Consider the following 15,342-nt stretch of genomic DNA (forward strand, 5'->3'; position numbering starts at 1 on the left):
TTAATGCATTACTTGAAAGAAAATAATTTCTAGAAACAGAATTGTACTTTTTTTCTTTATTAGCAGCTTTTGCCTAGAAGGTTTGTGATTTTTCCTTATTTTTTTCAATCCCTTGATGCATCTCTTTGTGAATATACTGAGTCTTGTCTCTAGCTATTCAGAAGGCTTGCTTTAAAGTTTTTTGTGAGTAGACACATTGTACAAATCATGAGAAATGAAATCTTTTGCAATCCCTTCATCACACTCAGAGATTGTTTGTAATATATGCTGTGGTTTATACATTTTTATGAGGGAATAGTTTTTCCAAAGGTAAGACTGCAGCTATTGTAAAACTTCATTTTAGCTTCTGTAGAACCTGAAAATTTACAGAAGTACTCTGAAATGAAAGGCAAATATTTATGCAATATTTAGAGCAAAATGCAAATAGATTTCAGTTGCATGTCATTAATTAAATAATCAGTGATTTTTGCAAGCATTACTTTCTTCCACATGGGAATCCTCTACTCCATCAGTCCAGCCAAGAGGATTTCTGCCTTTGTCCCAAAAGATTCAACTTGTGATTTATTTTTCTTTCTTTTATTTTCCCCCAATTTGTCCTTTGCTGGCATGTTGAGATGCTGACCTCATGTCTGAAGAACAATTTTCTGCCTCTGTGATGGAAAATAAGATTGGGTTCCAAACACTGTGTGTAAATTACTGGTTTTCTCCACTTCTCCACGAAGTGGAGAAGTCCTGACACCAAAGTCAAAGATGTTTCCACTCTCATTTGCAGCACCATTCTGCCCTTTCACAGCTGTCCAAGATGGGCTCTTTGAATATCTAGCAGTCCTTTTCAGTTTTCCTGAAAAATCTCTGTCAGCTTTTACTGCCTCACAAGTTACCACATAGGAAGATGATATTCAAATGCCAGTATAGTGTGAGTCATGCTGGCGTGCTCTAAATCTAGTGGTTCTTCCTTGTCTCACCCTCCTTTGCCTTCTGTGAGGGCTTCTTTGGATTCCTTCTGCAAGTCAGAAATGATACATTTCAGCTCAGAGGGACTGAAGTGTTCTGAAACCTCACATTACCTGCTACCTAAATAGCTGCAGGCAGAACTCTTGCCTCGTTTCATGGGTATTTGGCACAAACTGCACATGGATGCTTAGTCACAGAACTGAGAGGAGGGAGGGGAAAGGTGGCCCCCAACTGTCCAAAGGTATGACTTTCAACGCTCCAAAATTCCACTATTTTCTTGAGGTATTTCCTTACTCTTTATGACTATTTATAGAAAACCTCAGAAGTACCGCCCTATCTCAGCTTTGCTTTTTTGCCTTCTAATATGGAAGGAAGGAAATGGATAATAATATCAAGCAGAGAAAGTCAGTCATACAGAGCATTATGCACAGTCACCATTGGAGAAGTGAACAACTCTCAAACCAGTGGACATCATATTGCTCAGATTTTATTCCCTTGCAGAGCAAAGTGAGCTTCATTCTGAATCTTACTTATTTCTCCATAAGAATAATGAAGATAGTCCTGTCCTATCTGAGAACTGTTCAAAATGAAGACAAAAATTATTTCAGGCAAGAAGAAGTGGAAGATGGATGTCTAGGACTAAATTAAAGAAGAAGACGATCAACATAAAAGTAATCTCCATAAGATTTTTTTTTTTTTTCATAGCTTGTAGTTTACTCCTTTTATCTTGGTGAACACCAGGTTAATCTTAGGAAAGACTCTACTGCTGTCTATGGAGAAAAGACTCTGAAGGAGTTCTATAAAATGGACTTTGAGTTTCTTTCTACTGCATCATTAGCACACACAGATGATTCCTTCTCAGATTTTACAGTCCTGATTATCATTCATCCTCTTCCATATCTGCAGTGAGAAAGGTGGTAGAGCTCTGTAGTAGAGATTCTGGATGAAGCCACAAGATATCCAGTTCATCATGACTTATTGGTATGATGTGACCTGTAGAATTATGCTGGCAAGACCTCTAAAACCACAAGTGAAGAAAAGTGTGTCTCTAGTTTATGAAGACGGATATGATCTCAAGGATTGTGTCTAACCAACATGTATATCCATGTATCTACAAACTCAGTACTTATAGGGGAGTTGAGAATTTTAACAGAGCTGCATATTTTAAGAGGTCCAAAACGGTTTTGCCTCTTCAGGTTCAAGAATTCCAGAAAATGTCTTACTGATGCCAGACAGAAGAACAACAGCTTGTTTCTTCATCTTGAATTCAAGCTTTGTGGCTCAAGAACATGTCCCTGCCAAAAGAAGATCTAAAGACTTTACCTCTGTTTGTGCAGTTATCAAGTCAGGCAAATGCACTAAAAATTCAGAGTAGTAGTTTTTCTAGAATTCTGAGATCCCTCTGTCCTGCCTCCTTGTCATCTTTTCAGAGTGACCTTGGAAAATGAGAGTATAGGAAATTTATCATCTTCAAGACATCATTCTACTTCCAGTTGTTAATAATTATTGTTCAACATTTTTAAAGTACAAAAAAGGAACAGGAGACTTTTCCTTAGAATGCAACTTGACAGATTTGAAGCTGATTACTTGCAAAGCAAATTTCTTTTTGGAGGGCCAACCAAGAAATTACCAGAGTCCTTCTTCTTGCTCTTGACCGTAAGGCACATCATTGGTACTTACATTCCTGAAATTTGAAAGCAACAACCTCTTCAGAGCCTTTTGGTCTTTCCTTATGAGAAGATGCAAGTATGAAGACAACTGGCCTGGTTATTTAACAGATATTAAACTGAATACCAAAGCAGGTTCTTAGTTAAATTTTTAGAGTTCTTTTTTTTTCTTTTCCTTTGACAGCATGCATCTTTTCTGTGTACTGTGAAGTTCAAAAACAGTATCAAGATGATCCCCAGTACAGAAGAGCTATATGAAGCTGTAACTTTCACCAGGAAATCTCCATAACACACAAGCAAGAAGACATTTCTAATCAGTTCAGGTGTGATGCTAGTAATGTGCATCAAGTTATCATGAATTTAGGGCAAATGCCAGGGGAAAGCATCAAAACCATCATCTTCTGGAATTAATACAACTATTATGCTATCTTCCAAGAATGAAATTTTGTCATCTACATGCAACTTCAAGCATGGATGGCGGATATGCTCTCTGTTTTGTTTTGAATTTATTTACTAATTAAGTTGATAGTACTAGTTTCTCTTTTTCCTTCTTTTTCTGATGACCAAGATGACTACAACTATTAGCTGGGAATCAGCAACCATAATCTTGGCTACTTAGTAAACCAGACTTTATGTATTTTGCCCTGGGCAAAATTGTTCATCTATGACAGCTTTTAGGTGAAAAGGCCTTGAGTCTTCCTCAGTTCTATTAAGACTTGAGACAGAGTGACATGGAGTTTTTGGAAATCCTCCGAGTCTGCCACTTTTCTTCTGTTTCTTACCTCTATCAGAGTGATGATGTGGTGGGTGTTCCTACTGGAGATAGTTAAAATTAGATTCCCTTAAAATAATTTTATATTCTCTGAATGGGCACCCATTACTCGGTCAGCACCCACCACTTTTGCTGAAGTCTTTTCTTCATGTGGAGATTCTAAAAGGATGGAAACAAAGAGGAAAATGATCGAAGGGTTTCAAGTTGATGACTGATTCATTGTTTTTAAACATTTTTTCCCTGCCTGGATATTGCTCTGCTGTTTTCTAACTTGTTTTTTAGTTGTCTTATATTCCCTCAGCTGTGGCAGTATTCCTGGAACCTAATGTGAGTGCACTACCTCAAAATGCCAGCAGTGGAACCTGGTAGGCAAATGGGGAAAATTCACCAGAGGAATCTCTGAAGCTTGGGACAAAGGCAGAAAACACATCAGTACTGCAATAACAGAGCAGCAGGTACCCTCATAGAGAAGATAAAATTACAGGTAAGGAAATAATTTACATTTCTATTTTTATCTAATCCAAATGGCTTATTACTCTCCATTCAAAATCCCAGAAAAAATAGCACACCACAAATATCTGAAGAAGAAAAATATTTCAAATGTGATGAATTTACACTGCCTGATTTTTTAGTGGGGATAATTTGAAATTCAATCTTATCCAATTTCTGGAAAAACATATTAAAATATGAAAATCCATTTTACCTATTAGGCGATTTAAAACCCTTACCTGATTTTAAAATAAGGCTGCTTTGTTTTGTTTTTATTTTTAGAATATTAAACACAACAAACTACTTGTTACAGGAACAACATTAGGCTTTTCTTTAGGTGAGGTGAGATAAAGCCACAGACAGGAAGACTCTGTTCCCATCCCTCCTCTCCCACTTACTTTCTCACAGTTGGAAGGGTAGTGTAACTATAATGTGTCAGTTTCCTCATCCGTAAAAAGGAAGGAGGTCATTTTTATCTCCCGCTTGAGATTAATAGATGGAATGAGTGATGTTAAAGAGAAGAAAAATACATTTATTTAACTAATTGTCTTGCAGTCTTTTATGGCGCCATGCTGCAGTCCCACTGTGGAGCTGTGATCACCACAAACCCTTCAAGAGGACATATCCTTGTCTGAGTTGCTACAGTTATTATCTGTTACAGAAAGTAAAATAAGGTTTATGTTTAAGTCTTCTTTTGATATAAAACTGTTATCTCTAAATGAAAAGTTTTGTGAAGTCAAAACAATTCTACCATAAACGTAGTTTCTTTGCTGGGTTACAGAAATGTTGAGAAAGTTTAGTTATGTGCATTGTGGTGGTACTACCTTTTAGAAGAAAATAATGATGAAGTACATTTGAAAGACTAATTAATTTGATTTAGCCTTACATAACTCGTATGTCTTCATCAGTTATATGCTATGATAATTGTCCAATTATATCAATTAAGTTTATTTTGTAAACTATCAAGGAAATATTAATACAGAACTATAATAATTTGTTTCATAGGATTTAAATGTATAGATATTTTATTAAAGTAACAAGTTATTGAAGCTATGAGTTTGATCTTGTAATGTATGTTTCTGATGATTTGCATCATGATGTTTAAATTAAAATCCTAAAGGAAAAAAAAAGAGAAATAATAATCTTTTCGTAAGCATTATTTAAAGACATTCAGGTGATTTTGAGGTGTTGTGGAAGCTTTTTGGAAGTAATCATTATTAGCAGGTCCAAACACTATCTCAAATATCTAGTTAAGGAACTAGCTATCTGAATTGAATATTGTCTTTTGAAATGTGCCGTCTGTTACTTTATGGTGTTTCCTGTAACCTACTTACCATAGAAATGAATGTAAGTGGAGTTATCCTCAGAACAATCACATTTTTCAAGCTTTAAACTTTTGGATTTTCATTTATTTATTTAAGTATTTGTTTGTTTGTTTTTAGTTTTCTACTTTAAACATGTATGGGAAAAATGCTCAAATCTTTTGTTTAGAAGGAATTGTATTCTGACTTCATGGCTCTCTTCTATACCACAGGTCTATCCGTGGACTTATTGTCAAAGAACTTTTCAATTACTGTTTTATCATAGTTAAAGATTGCTGATATATTTGCAAAAATGAGTGTTATTATCAGTTTCTATTGCTTTTTGGTCACAAATCAATGAGTTTGAATTTGAGTTTGTTTAAACCTTTACTTTGAGGTTAATGTTATTGCTTGGGTGTGTTTTTGAGACTATGCTCTTTTGCTAAGAGAGGTTTCTTTGGTTCTGAAGTATGTTTTTTCCTGTCATTTTGTACTTTTCCTCGTAAGTTAAAGAAAATTCCATCTATCCCAGTTTTGTTTTCTGTAACTAATTCCGTAACAGTGTAGTACTTGACATGTGTTTGTTTCTTAGGCAAACGTGTAAAACTCCTCAAGCCCGAATGGAGAAGTAGAGAAAGGAGGTTTCTGCTGTGCCTGATGACAATTTTTGATTTTTCCACATAAACAAAATATTCTGGCTCCACGTTGGAGCACTAGTTGTGATGAATCCTAGTCTTGGTCGGATTCTAAGGAAGGGCCAGAACGTTCGTTGAGGAATAAAGAGTCAAACCACTCCAGAAAATGTGTTCCAGCCCTGGTTTATTACTCACAGAGCAGCAGGTGTGTACAAAAACAGGTTTACACAGTATTAACAGGAATTGTTGTACTTTACTCCTCATTGTAGTTGCTTAGTTTGCTTCAAATGCCCAAGAATCACAGCTTGTTTGAGCAGATGTTCAGGAGCGTGATTGGTGAGACTCTATATTGTGCCCCTGAGCAGCCTCAGTGTATCAGTCAGATGATTTTGGGAACCTTTAATCATCTTTCTTCACTCACTCCCTTTTCAAAGGTAGACCCAGTTGATGAACTTAAATTACTCACTATCATGGAAAAGCAACAGATACTCTGGAGAAGACAACAGCCCTTAGCAAGGCAGTATGTCTTGGTACATTCAGTCAGGTGTCACTTTGTATTTGAAAGCTCAGCATTCCGTACTGGATTACTTATAAATTCAGAAAAAGCTGGGAAGGGATATATCCACTATGTTTCTAAGATATGCTAGATGTTATCTCTTTAATGTTAAAATCATGTATAAGATTAAGAACTCTGCCATTTTAAGGAAGGTGTGCTGTGGTCTAAAGTATTTTTCCTTTATCTGTTTTTCTAATCCTTTGAGATTATTCAGAGCAAGTGGAAAACTAAATTTACATGTGAAAGGTTTCCAAAGCCTTTTAGTTTTAATTACAATTTAAACCCTGATTGTTGAGGTCCTCACTTTAACACCAAAATTCTCTTGCTGAAATAATTGGGAACAGTGGGAAAACATGAAATACAAATTTATACTTCAAATGGCATTGTGAGAAATGAGTCTTCAAAATGTTTGTTTCTTTGTAATGGAATGTCCTAAACACAAAAATTGTCACAAATGCAATTCTGATTAGTCACAGTGCAATAAAAGTATGAAAGAAGCAAGACCTATAGAGTCTTGTGGTTATCAAAGACATCGAAAACTTTCAAGTCGTTAGGTGTACTGGGAAATATTCTGTTTAATTAATAAAATGAGCCAGAGATGTTTGCTGAAGGACAGACCTGAGGATCTAGAATTCTAAATTGCTCTATTACAGGCTTGAGAAAATAATTAGACTAATACTTTTAACACTGCAGTGCCTAAAATAGAGTTCAGGGAAAAATATAAAGCTCTTAAGTCTTGATATCAAAAGTTTGGGAGGGTCCAAGTGTTCTGAGCAGAAATGAAACATTTGAAGACTTGAAAAGGTGTCTATGAATTTGTCACCTTCTCTGAAGATAAATTAATCCATGTCATTATCATTAATTATCTGTTTTCCAAACTGCTCACAAATCACTCAAATTTTGCCTTTTGTCATTAGCCCATATGAAATAGCAGTCTGTAATATTGAAACAAGAGCCTGTTTCCTAACTCACAGTTAGGAAAGTGTCTTCCAAGCTTATAAGCTGAACCGTTTCAATGAATAAATATATGCGAGTGGCAATGCAAACTGACATTTGCTTTCATAAGCCATGTATGAATGATAGTGCATGGCAAACACACTGTATGGATTTTGAAGTTCCAGGAAACAGTGTGCTTACATCTGCTCAAAAGATTCATTTCCAACCTCAATGTCATTCACAGGGGGCATAAGTGGAAAAAATGCATTGGCAGATGTTTGTTTCTGGTTGTATGGGCCCTTCTGTTTCTGCACTGTAATATTCATATTAGGCTTTCACTATCAAAACAAAGTTATTTATGTCATGGAAAAATATTACTGATATAGCCCTCTTCAAGTCTATTCATTAGTACGAAAGGTATCCTAAATCACTTTGTTACCCTGTTTTTAGTCTGTCTACATACAGTCTCAGAAGAATATAAAAAATAAGGATGCAAAACGGATGGAAGTGTACTGCATAGAATTAAGGGTGGTCTTGGTATGATATCTCTATCTAATCTCCATGTCTTGGAGGACAATCCATAGCTAGACATTTTTTCAAGCCATTTCTTAGGCTTCTTTCTTCAGGCATTTATTTAAGGGATTCTTATGGTGTTCCTTGTATTTAGCTTATCTTATGTTGTTCATAAAATATTTTTATGAGACCCTTTTTATTTTTTAAAGAAATCCCTACGGCAATTTTGTTTCTCACAGGCCTTTAATATTTTAGGGAAGAATGCTCGGGGTGCCAAAGTTGATTTTCTTTGTCTAATGAAATTCTACGTAGCTCAGAGTAAGCTACTAATTGCTTTAAAAAAAATGTTTCATTTCTCTGTCTTACGTATCTCAGTGAAAAAAAAGGTAGCTTGTTGATTCTTGAGTATGCTCAGATGACACTCAGGCTATGACTACATACACAATCCTATACAGTTGATGGTATAGTTCTGATTAAAAAGAAACCCCCCAGTATTAAGTTCTTTTTGTTTTGTGTGTTTGTTTATATTCTTTAGCAAAAACCTGAAACAGATGGTCCATCGTACTGCTGAATCACCTGTGGAGGAAAGAAACACTGGCTTAAAAATTTGCTCCTTTCTGCATTTGCATTGATACATAGTCCTGATGGTGTTATAATAGGGTTCTCTCCATCAGTTCTCCCCCACTAAATTCTGTTATCTACTGTGCATGATGGAAAACAGATAGAATTGGAGTTGCAAGGACACCTGTAGAAATGCAAGTTGCTAACTTTCAAGTGCGTGACTTTGCAAACTCAAAAGTCTGTTTTTAATATGGATTTTGTGTATGGCTTGTGATAAACACAGAAAAAAAAATGGAAAGAAATGCCAGTCAAAGAAATAGTAATGTACAAAGTTGTGTTATGAAAAGTTCCAGCACACACTGATTGCAATATATAGTATATTGTTATTTATTTTCTTCTGACCTTATTAAATAGTAATTAATTACATGCCTCATTTGCGTGTGTAAACTATTGTGTAGTTAGCAAATAATTAGTGATTCATTTGTTTCTCTGAAGAAACAGATTTGTAATACCTATTTGTGATCCTGTAACTTTGATGCTTAGGTGCATGAAAGTAAGGAAAAGTGCTTTACTGTTCAGAGAATATTCACTCAGACATTCATTACATTCTGTAGTCTTGATTTTCCTCCCTTCCTCTTCTAAGGCAGAAGGAAATCTTGACTAAAAGTATCAGGCTGGGTTTTTATTTGGAATCTATTCTTAGGTGATAGATGGTATTATCTGCTGTATTCAGCAGCTGCGGGGATTTCACAAGCAAGGATTTTTTTCACCCATTGACAGCAGCTCTGGAATGGAGGCTGTGCACAAAATCTCTTGAGCTGGTAGCTTTTCTAATGCACTGCATTTGAGGTCTTTTCATCTCTGGTCCATTCTGCTGAAAATGTTGTATCCAAAGACTGAATCTGTTTTGAACATTTAGTGAGCAGAAGAAATGGGGAAAACTTCAGTTGCATTTAATTATATATTGTTGTTTTAAAATAAAACGAGTTCACATGCAATTGCTGCCAATTTACAGCAGCCACTCACTAATCTAAATTAAAAAGTCTGCAACTGCAGAGTAATTATACTTTAATTGCACATTTAGTACAAGAAAGTGAAGAGTCTAATGCATTGTATTTATGATATAACAACCACGTGAAAAAATATATTAGCATAAAGGGAGTAATTATGTTCCAGAATGAAAAAAATATTTCAAATCAACACCTAGGATGCTAAACGTTTTATGTCCTTTTGGTTTTTTTTCATTTGTATTGTTAAACAGCAGCAAAGTTAATTTCCATACATATTAATTACTAACTGAAAAATTGATTAGACTTGATTTGCACCTATTCAGTGTGTTACTGTTCTCTGAGGCTTCTAAAGATCAGACACATACTGCTATCAGTACCCCCTTTCCTATAAAGTCCTTTGGCATAATACCTTGCTTCCCAGCCACTCAAACCAAATAGCTTTTACTGTATCCAAAATTAAGCATTTCTGGGAATACTGTCACTAGATATTACCTAAAATTTCACTGCCTCATTATAAAATTGCCTTTAGCATCTGAGAGATCTATTCTTTCCCTAATGTGTATGGATATATAACTTCCATTAATGTTAATGGCTGGTGTGTGCTTGCACATAACAAGCATTACTGTCTTACACAGAGGCAAATGTGGACCACTAGGTGTGTTACTGAGTACCAATGTGTGACCTGGAAGTTTAGACAAAAAAAATAAAAGGAAAAATACCCGAAAATGGTAGGTGGAATAATAAAATTTCTGGCAAGGGAAAGCAGTTAAAAACTCCAATCATGTATTCATGAAAACTAGGAATATGCAGCTTGGCTTCCTGTGCAGTCTGTATAAGCAAAATGACCTTTGTATAGGATTAGACACTTGTTATAGAACAGAGATTTGCATAGCTATATGATTTTTTTTCTTTATATCACCTATTTATTCTATGTAAAAGTGTATATTATTTTTATAGGGATTTTTTCATGACACAATTGTAGAGCTATATGGGCGGAGCAGATAGGCCTGCAGATTATGATTTTACTGAGTTTCTTTGTGACTGAAGAAAATACATTTGCAGTTCCAAACAGCCATGTTTGGAAGTCATGTTTGTGTGAAAATACTCTTTTTGCTAGCTGTAGTTTGTCTCCTTAGCCCATGCATTGGCAGAGCTGCATGTAACAGAAATAATAAATCACAGAATGGTTAAGGTTGGAAGGGACCACTGGAGGTTGTGTTGTCCAACCCCCCTGTTGAAGCAGAGCCACCTTGAACAGGTTGCCCAGGACCAGACAACTCTGAATATCTGCAAGGATGGAGACTACACAACCTCCCCGGGCAACCTGTGCCAGTGCTCAGTTACCCTCACAGTAAAAAAATATTTCCTGAGAGGGAACCTCCTGTGTTGCAGTTTGCGTCCATTGCATCTTGTCCTGTTGCTGGGTACCACTTGAATAGGTCCTGGCTCCATCTTCTTTGCGCCCTCCCTTCAGTACACATTAACGAGCCTCCTCTTCTGCAGGCTGAACAGTCTGGGTTCTCACAGCCTTTCCTCATATGAAGATGCTCCAGTTCCTAATTCACCTTAGCAGGCCTTTAACTGACTCTTTCCAGTAGCAATATGTCTGGCTTCTACCTGGGAGCCCAGAACTGGTGCAGAGCAGAGGTAAAGGATCACATCCTTTAGACCTGCTGGCAATACTTCGTCTAATGCAGCCCAGCATACCATTAGCCTTCTTTGTAGAAAGAGCATATTGGTGGGTCATGGTCAACTTGGTCTCTCAAAAGTCAGCTGGCACCCTCTCTTCAATAGCAAAGGTCTGCTCTGTGGGTGTGTAGGCAGAATAAAGAATTCTGCTGACTTCCAGTGACTGCCTGTCCAGTTGTGCCTCTGAGGAAACCGTTCTCTGGTTTTACTTTGGTTTTGGTCTATTTTGTTGTTTGGAAAAGTAAGAAGCTTTGATCCTACATCTACATGGCCTCTTTGGGAGTCTCACATCCTTTGATATGTCTTCAGAGTGCTTTGCATCAGTTGATTTACCACAGTTTTTGATATATATGTATCAAGTAAAGCTAATAAAAATCCACCTGTGGATAGGATCAGAAGATGTGTATTTTACATTATGTAGCTCAGTGGCACCTGGGTCCATGAGTAGAATTCCAGCTTGTTAAAATAAAGCAAAAAATAAATAGCAATAAGATGCTGTGCCAGCCTTTTGAGCTTTGGTGCAAGGCGAAGAAATATGTTGCCTGACTTCTAAATTAATTCTTCATTATTTTTTTCAGGCAATCTTCCAGTGTAGAAGGGGCCACGTGAGGCTGTTTCCAACAACAAGAACAAAACAAAATAAGAGCAGTGTAATAAATAAACCCATGTATCATAAAAATCACAATGTATAATTTTATCATTGCCTTCTTAAGGGCACTAACTAGAAACAACTTGGTGGAGAAGGCATGAACTCCTTGAACAGTCCTTTTAATATTCTGCTCTACATTTGTGCTCTGCAGAGCCGATGGGAGCTGTATGCAAACAGTTTTGCTGAGAGCAAAAGAATGTTTCATCATTAAGGAGCGTGACCCTTCTCTCTGTGACCAAAATGAAAAGCATACGTCCCTTGATGTCATAAAGTGTTATTGTGACTGTTCCAATGGGTTGTTGCTCAAGAGTTGGGATGTTGTCCCCTGATGCAATTTGATATTAAAATGTTACATGATCATTAATTGTATCCACTGACACAGCAGAAATATTCCTCAACTTATGTTTCTTTGATATGATGGTTAGCTTTTTCTTTTCATGCTTAAAATCCAAATCAGACATAGGGAAAGTCTAATTATTATGAAATGCTTTGTCTCCCACTCTTTCTCTGTGGTCCTTCTGTTCCACTCTTGTCTCATGTTAGGCTGGGTGAAACCACTCTAAGTGAACTCCTTGGTAGTTATTTTATACCTTTTGAATAACAGGGTATATTTATGTCATGTTTATGTATGCATCATTTTTGTCCTGTTCCTCTATGAAATTATTCTTGCTTGCTAAGATACACTTAGCCCTTAACAGGACATTGCATTTTAAAGTAACATGCGAAGAATAGAATACATCTCCAGGATCCATCACTGCTATACTCAATGACTAACATTTTAAAAGCGTAGTTGTTACCATGCAGAAGTTCTAACATTGAAAAAGATGAACAAAATACAGAAATTTTCCTTGAAACCAATGCTTTTGACATTTGTGGATTGTTAATTTGCTACCTTCAAACTTTTTAAATTATATTTTTAAACATGGTCACAATTCAATTTCTCCTTGTCAGGTTCAATTCTGACAAAACACTAAAACACACAGTTTAAGTTGGGGAGCAGTCCCATCTAATACTATTGGGAATTACTCACTTACTTAAAAACAATTGAAAGAGCTTTGCTGGACAGAGATCTTATATTTCAGTATCAGTTTCCAGTACTTCAGAAGTGGATTCTCTATGTACAGTTTTGATTTTCTGATTTTCTTTTTCTTTACAGGTAACCCGATAGCTAAAGACAAATCAAGTCAGTCTCAAGGCTGATAACATTAAATACAACACAAGAATTTCATTCCTCCAGGCAATCCTTGAAGTGAAATTTTATACTGCTGGGTTGTATCCTTCAGCATCAATTGTTTCAATGAGAACCTGGCTTGTAATCAGCAGCAGCCTTGAGATCAAAACTACTGGAAAGTTATTCTGAACTTCTGTATCACAAAGATTTCAACTGATTGAACTGTGTACACTTGTAAAATTGCACTTGCTGAGGAATTTGCAGCTGTAATCACAAGAGTTGGTATTCAAAAGGTGCAGAAAAGCAGCAATCTTTCGGATTCTCCATTCCAGACCGGTGGCTTTTCATCTTGATGAAGTCAGCCTCCAATATGTGTTGGTTCCCTCTCTCTAAAATGAAACTTGGACCACCATTCAGATTGCTGGTGGGACTGCACACTGCTTTAATTAAATTTCTGTTGCAGAAATCATCCTCTGGCATGGCGCAGTTTTAGACATTTTAATTTATATTCTAATCTTGGAGCTCTCAAAGGTACATATTTCAACATCTTGAAGTTGCTTTTGTTATAGGAATGGAAATATATATCCATTGTTAATAATTATTGTTGACAAGTAATAGTTATCTGAATACATCAGTCATATTAGAATGTATAGTCAGGTTGACATGTTTCCCTAAGGCTAACCAACTACTTCAGCTATTTGGCAGTTAAAAAAGTAGTGGTCAAAACTCAATTACAACTTCCATTATAAGGCATTTTATACCTTTAAAATATACATTTCCATTTAGTTTGAAGGAGATGAGTGTTCCTGATATGTACTTTACTTTCTCAGCCTTTGATTCATTGAAATTCATGGTAAACAGTCAATGACAGTATTTCATCCCTTTTTAAAAAGGTATGCAGGGATGTAAATGAGTTTTGCAATTATGAAATTGGATGGTAATCATTCAGAATTTTTCTCTTTTTATTAAAAAATAAAATCTCTTGCTTGAACCTGAGTACTGTTGGATGCTTATGTAGATGTCTGCTCAGCCTTTTTGCTATAAAGGAAAAAAAGTCCTAGTGCCCTCCTGGATTTACAGTTCATGGGTATTTTGCTTGCTTACAGTCATCCAATTCAGATCTGATCCTTGGCAAAATCACATTTACTTTTTTATTTTTTCTTTCAGTAGCAATTTTTGAACTCTGTCATGTGCTGTTACATGAAAAAAATCCTCAATATTTAAAGGCCTTAAGCATCTATGAGCTTTTTTCTAAGTTATTACAGAATGTATGATTTTATACTCCATTTAATGTGTATTGTACCATCTGTATTATTGATACAACAGAAATTTGGCAATTCCCTTTAGTGACACTGCATAAGCATGCTAACTGGCTGGAGAGAGTGCGGGAGTTCTGACTGTATGCTTTGGTACAAATGAAAGCCACACACTCTTAATGGTAGTAAAAATATGTAGGGGCAAGCTTATTGAAAAGTTCTGTGTGGCTACCAGACTCCCAGAAAAAGAGGGAAATTATTTTATCATTACAAGCCATTGACGTGGCTAGGTAGTCATATATTAAGTTCCATGATGGATGAATACCCTGGAGTGCTCTGCCTGTCACAGTAGCCCCTGCTGTTACAAACCCATTTCATTACCTCTGCTGTATTATTGCACAGGAGCGCTTAAATAAAATAAATGACTGTTGGGAATAAAATTGAGAAGTATATTCTATCATTCTGCTGAGAAATAATAAAAAATGTTGGCAGGAAAAGATATTCTTTTCTGATTAAGATTTAATTAGAATAAACTGTTTGTAGCAGCCACTAGGTATCTCAGTATTTTAAGGTGGATTAATATTGTATGGATTTGTGCTGACAGGTACAGGACAGAAGGTAGGATATTAAAGAGATTGTCTGGGACAGTGCAAAGTGTAAATGTGCTGTTTTGTAAAATCTGAATATGGCCTCTCTTTGGTCAAAAATCTACATCATGTTTCTCAATATTTGGTTTTTTTTTTGTTTGTTTCTTTGTTCTTAAACAAACACTGAAGATACTGTATTATATACCAGTGTAACACATGCATATCAATAAGTAAAAATAAATGGATTTTCAATATACTGAATAGATTATCTGCAGTAGATTAATGTTGTGAAAATTCATAACAAGTGAATAAAAATTGTAATATAAAATAGATTTCCCTGTATGGATGTGCGCTTTGGATATGTATTCTGTTTACTCTTTTTTTTTTTTTTTTTCTTATTTTTATCAGGGGAATAGTTATCTCAAGGTTTACATTAATTTTGTATTTCTTCAGTAAAGCTGGGAATATCTTCTATCACTTCGAAAGGTCTTTTTTCACAGGAAGCCAATGTGCAGCACAACTATTCTAGAATTGTCATTGGAAATTCTAGTGGGTGTACTGTAGTTTTCAGTCCAAATGGAATAAGTTTTTTTTCT

At 35.8% G+C, this 15,342-nt stretch overlaps 1 protein-coding gene across 8 annotated transcripts in view; it reads left to right on the forward strand.

Annotated features, from left to right (window-relative positions):
* TAFA2 (TAFA chemokine like family member 2) overlaps positions 1–15,078 on the forward strand; it is a 194,578-nt gene extending 179,500 nt beyond the window's left edge. For 3 of the 8 annotated variants that reach the window (XR_010469523.1, XR_010469525.1, XR_010469524.1), the window contains 3 exons: positions 4,438–4,556; positions 5,776–6,023; positions 12,889–15,078. Coding sequence is in view for 1 of the 8 variants with exons in the window: in XM_013366732.3 (XP_013222186.2) it covers positions 12,889–12,900 (12 nt within the window). In the remaining 7 variants the exon portion in view is untranslated. Of the gene's footprint in view, positions 1–3,694; positions 3,878–4,437; positions 4,563–5,775; positions 6,024–12,888 lie in introns of those variants that run through there. The other 5 variants (XR_002412321.2, XR_010469528.1, XR_010469527.1 and 2 more) reach the window with 4 other exon arrangements.
* The last annotated feature ends 264 nt before the right edge of the window (positions 15,079–15,342 follow it).

This window comes from Columba livia, chromosome 1, assembly GCF_036013475.1.
Source record: "Columba livia isolate bColLiv1 breed racing homer chromosome 1, bColLiv1.pat.W.v2, whole genome shotgun sequence".
In the NCBI taxonomy this organism is placed as follows: Eukaryota; Metazoa; Chordata; class Aves; order Columbiformes; family Columbidae; genus Columba; species Columba livia.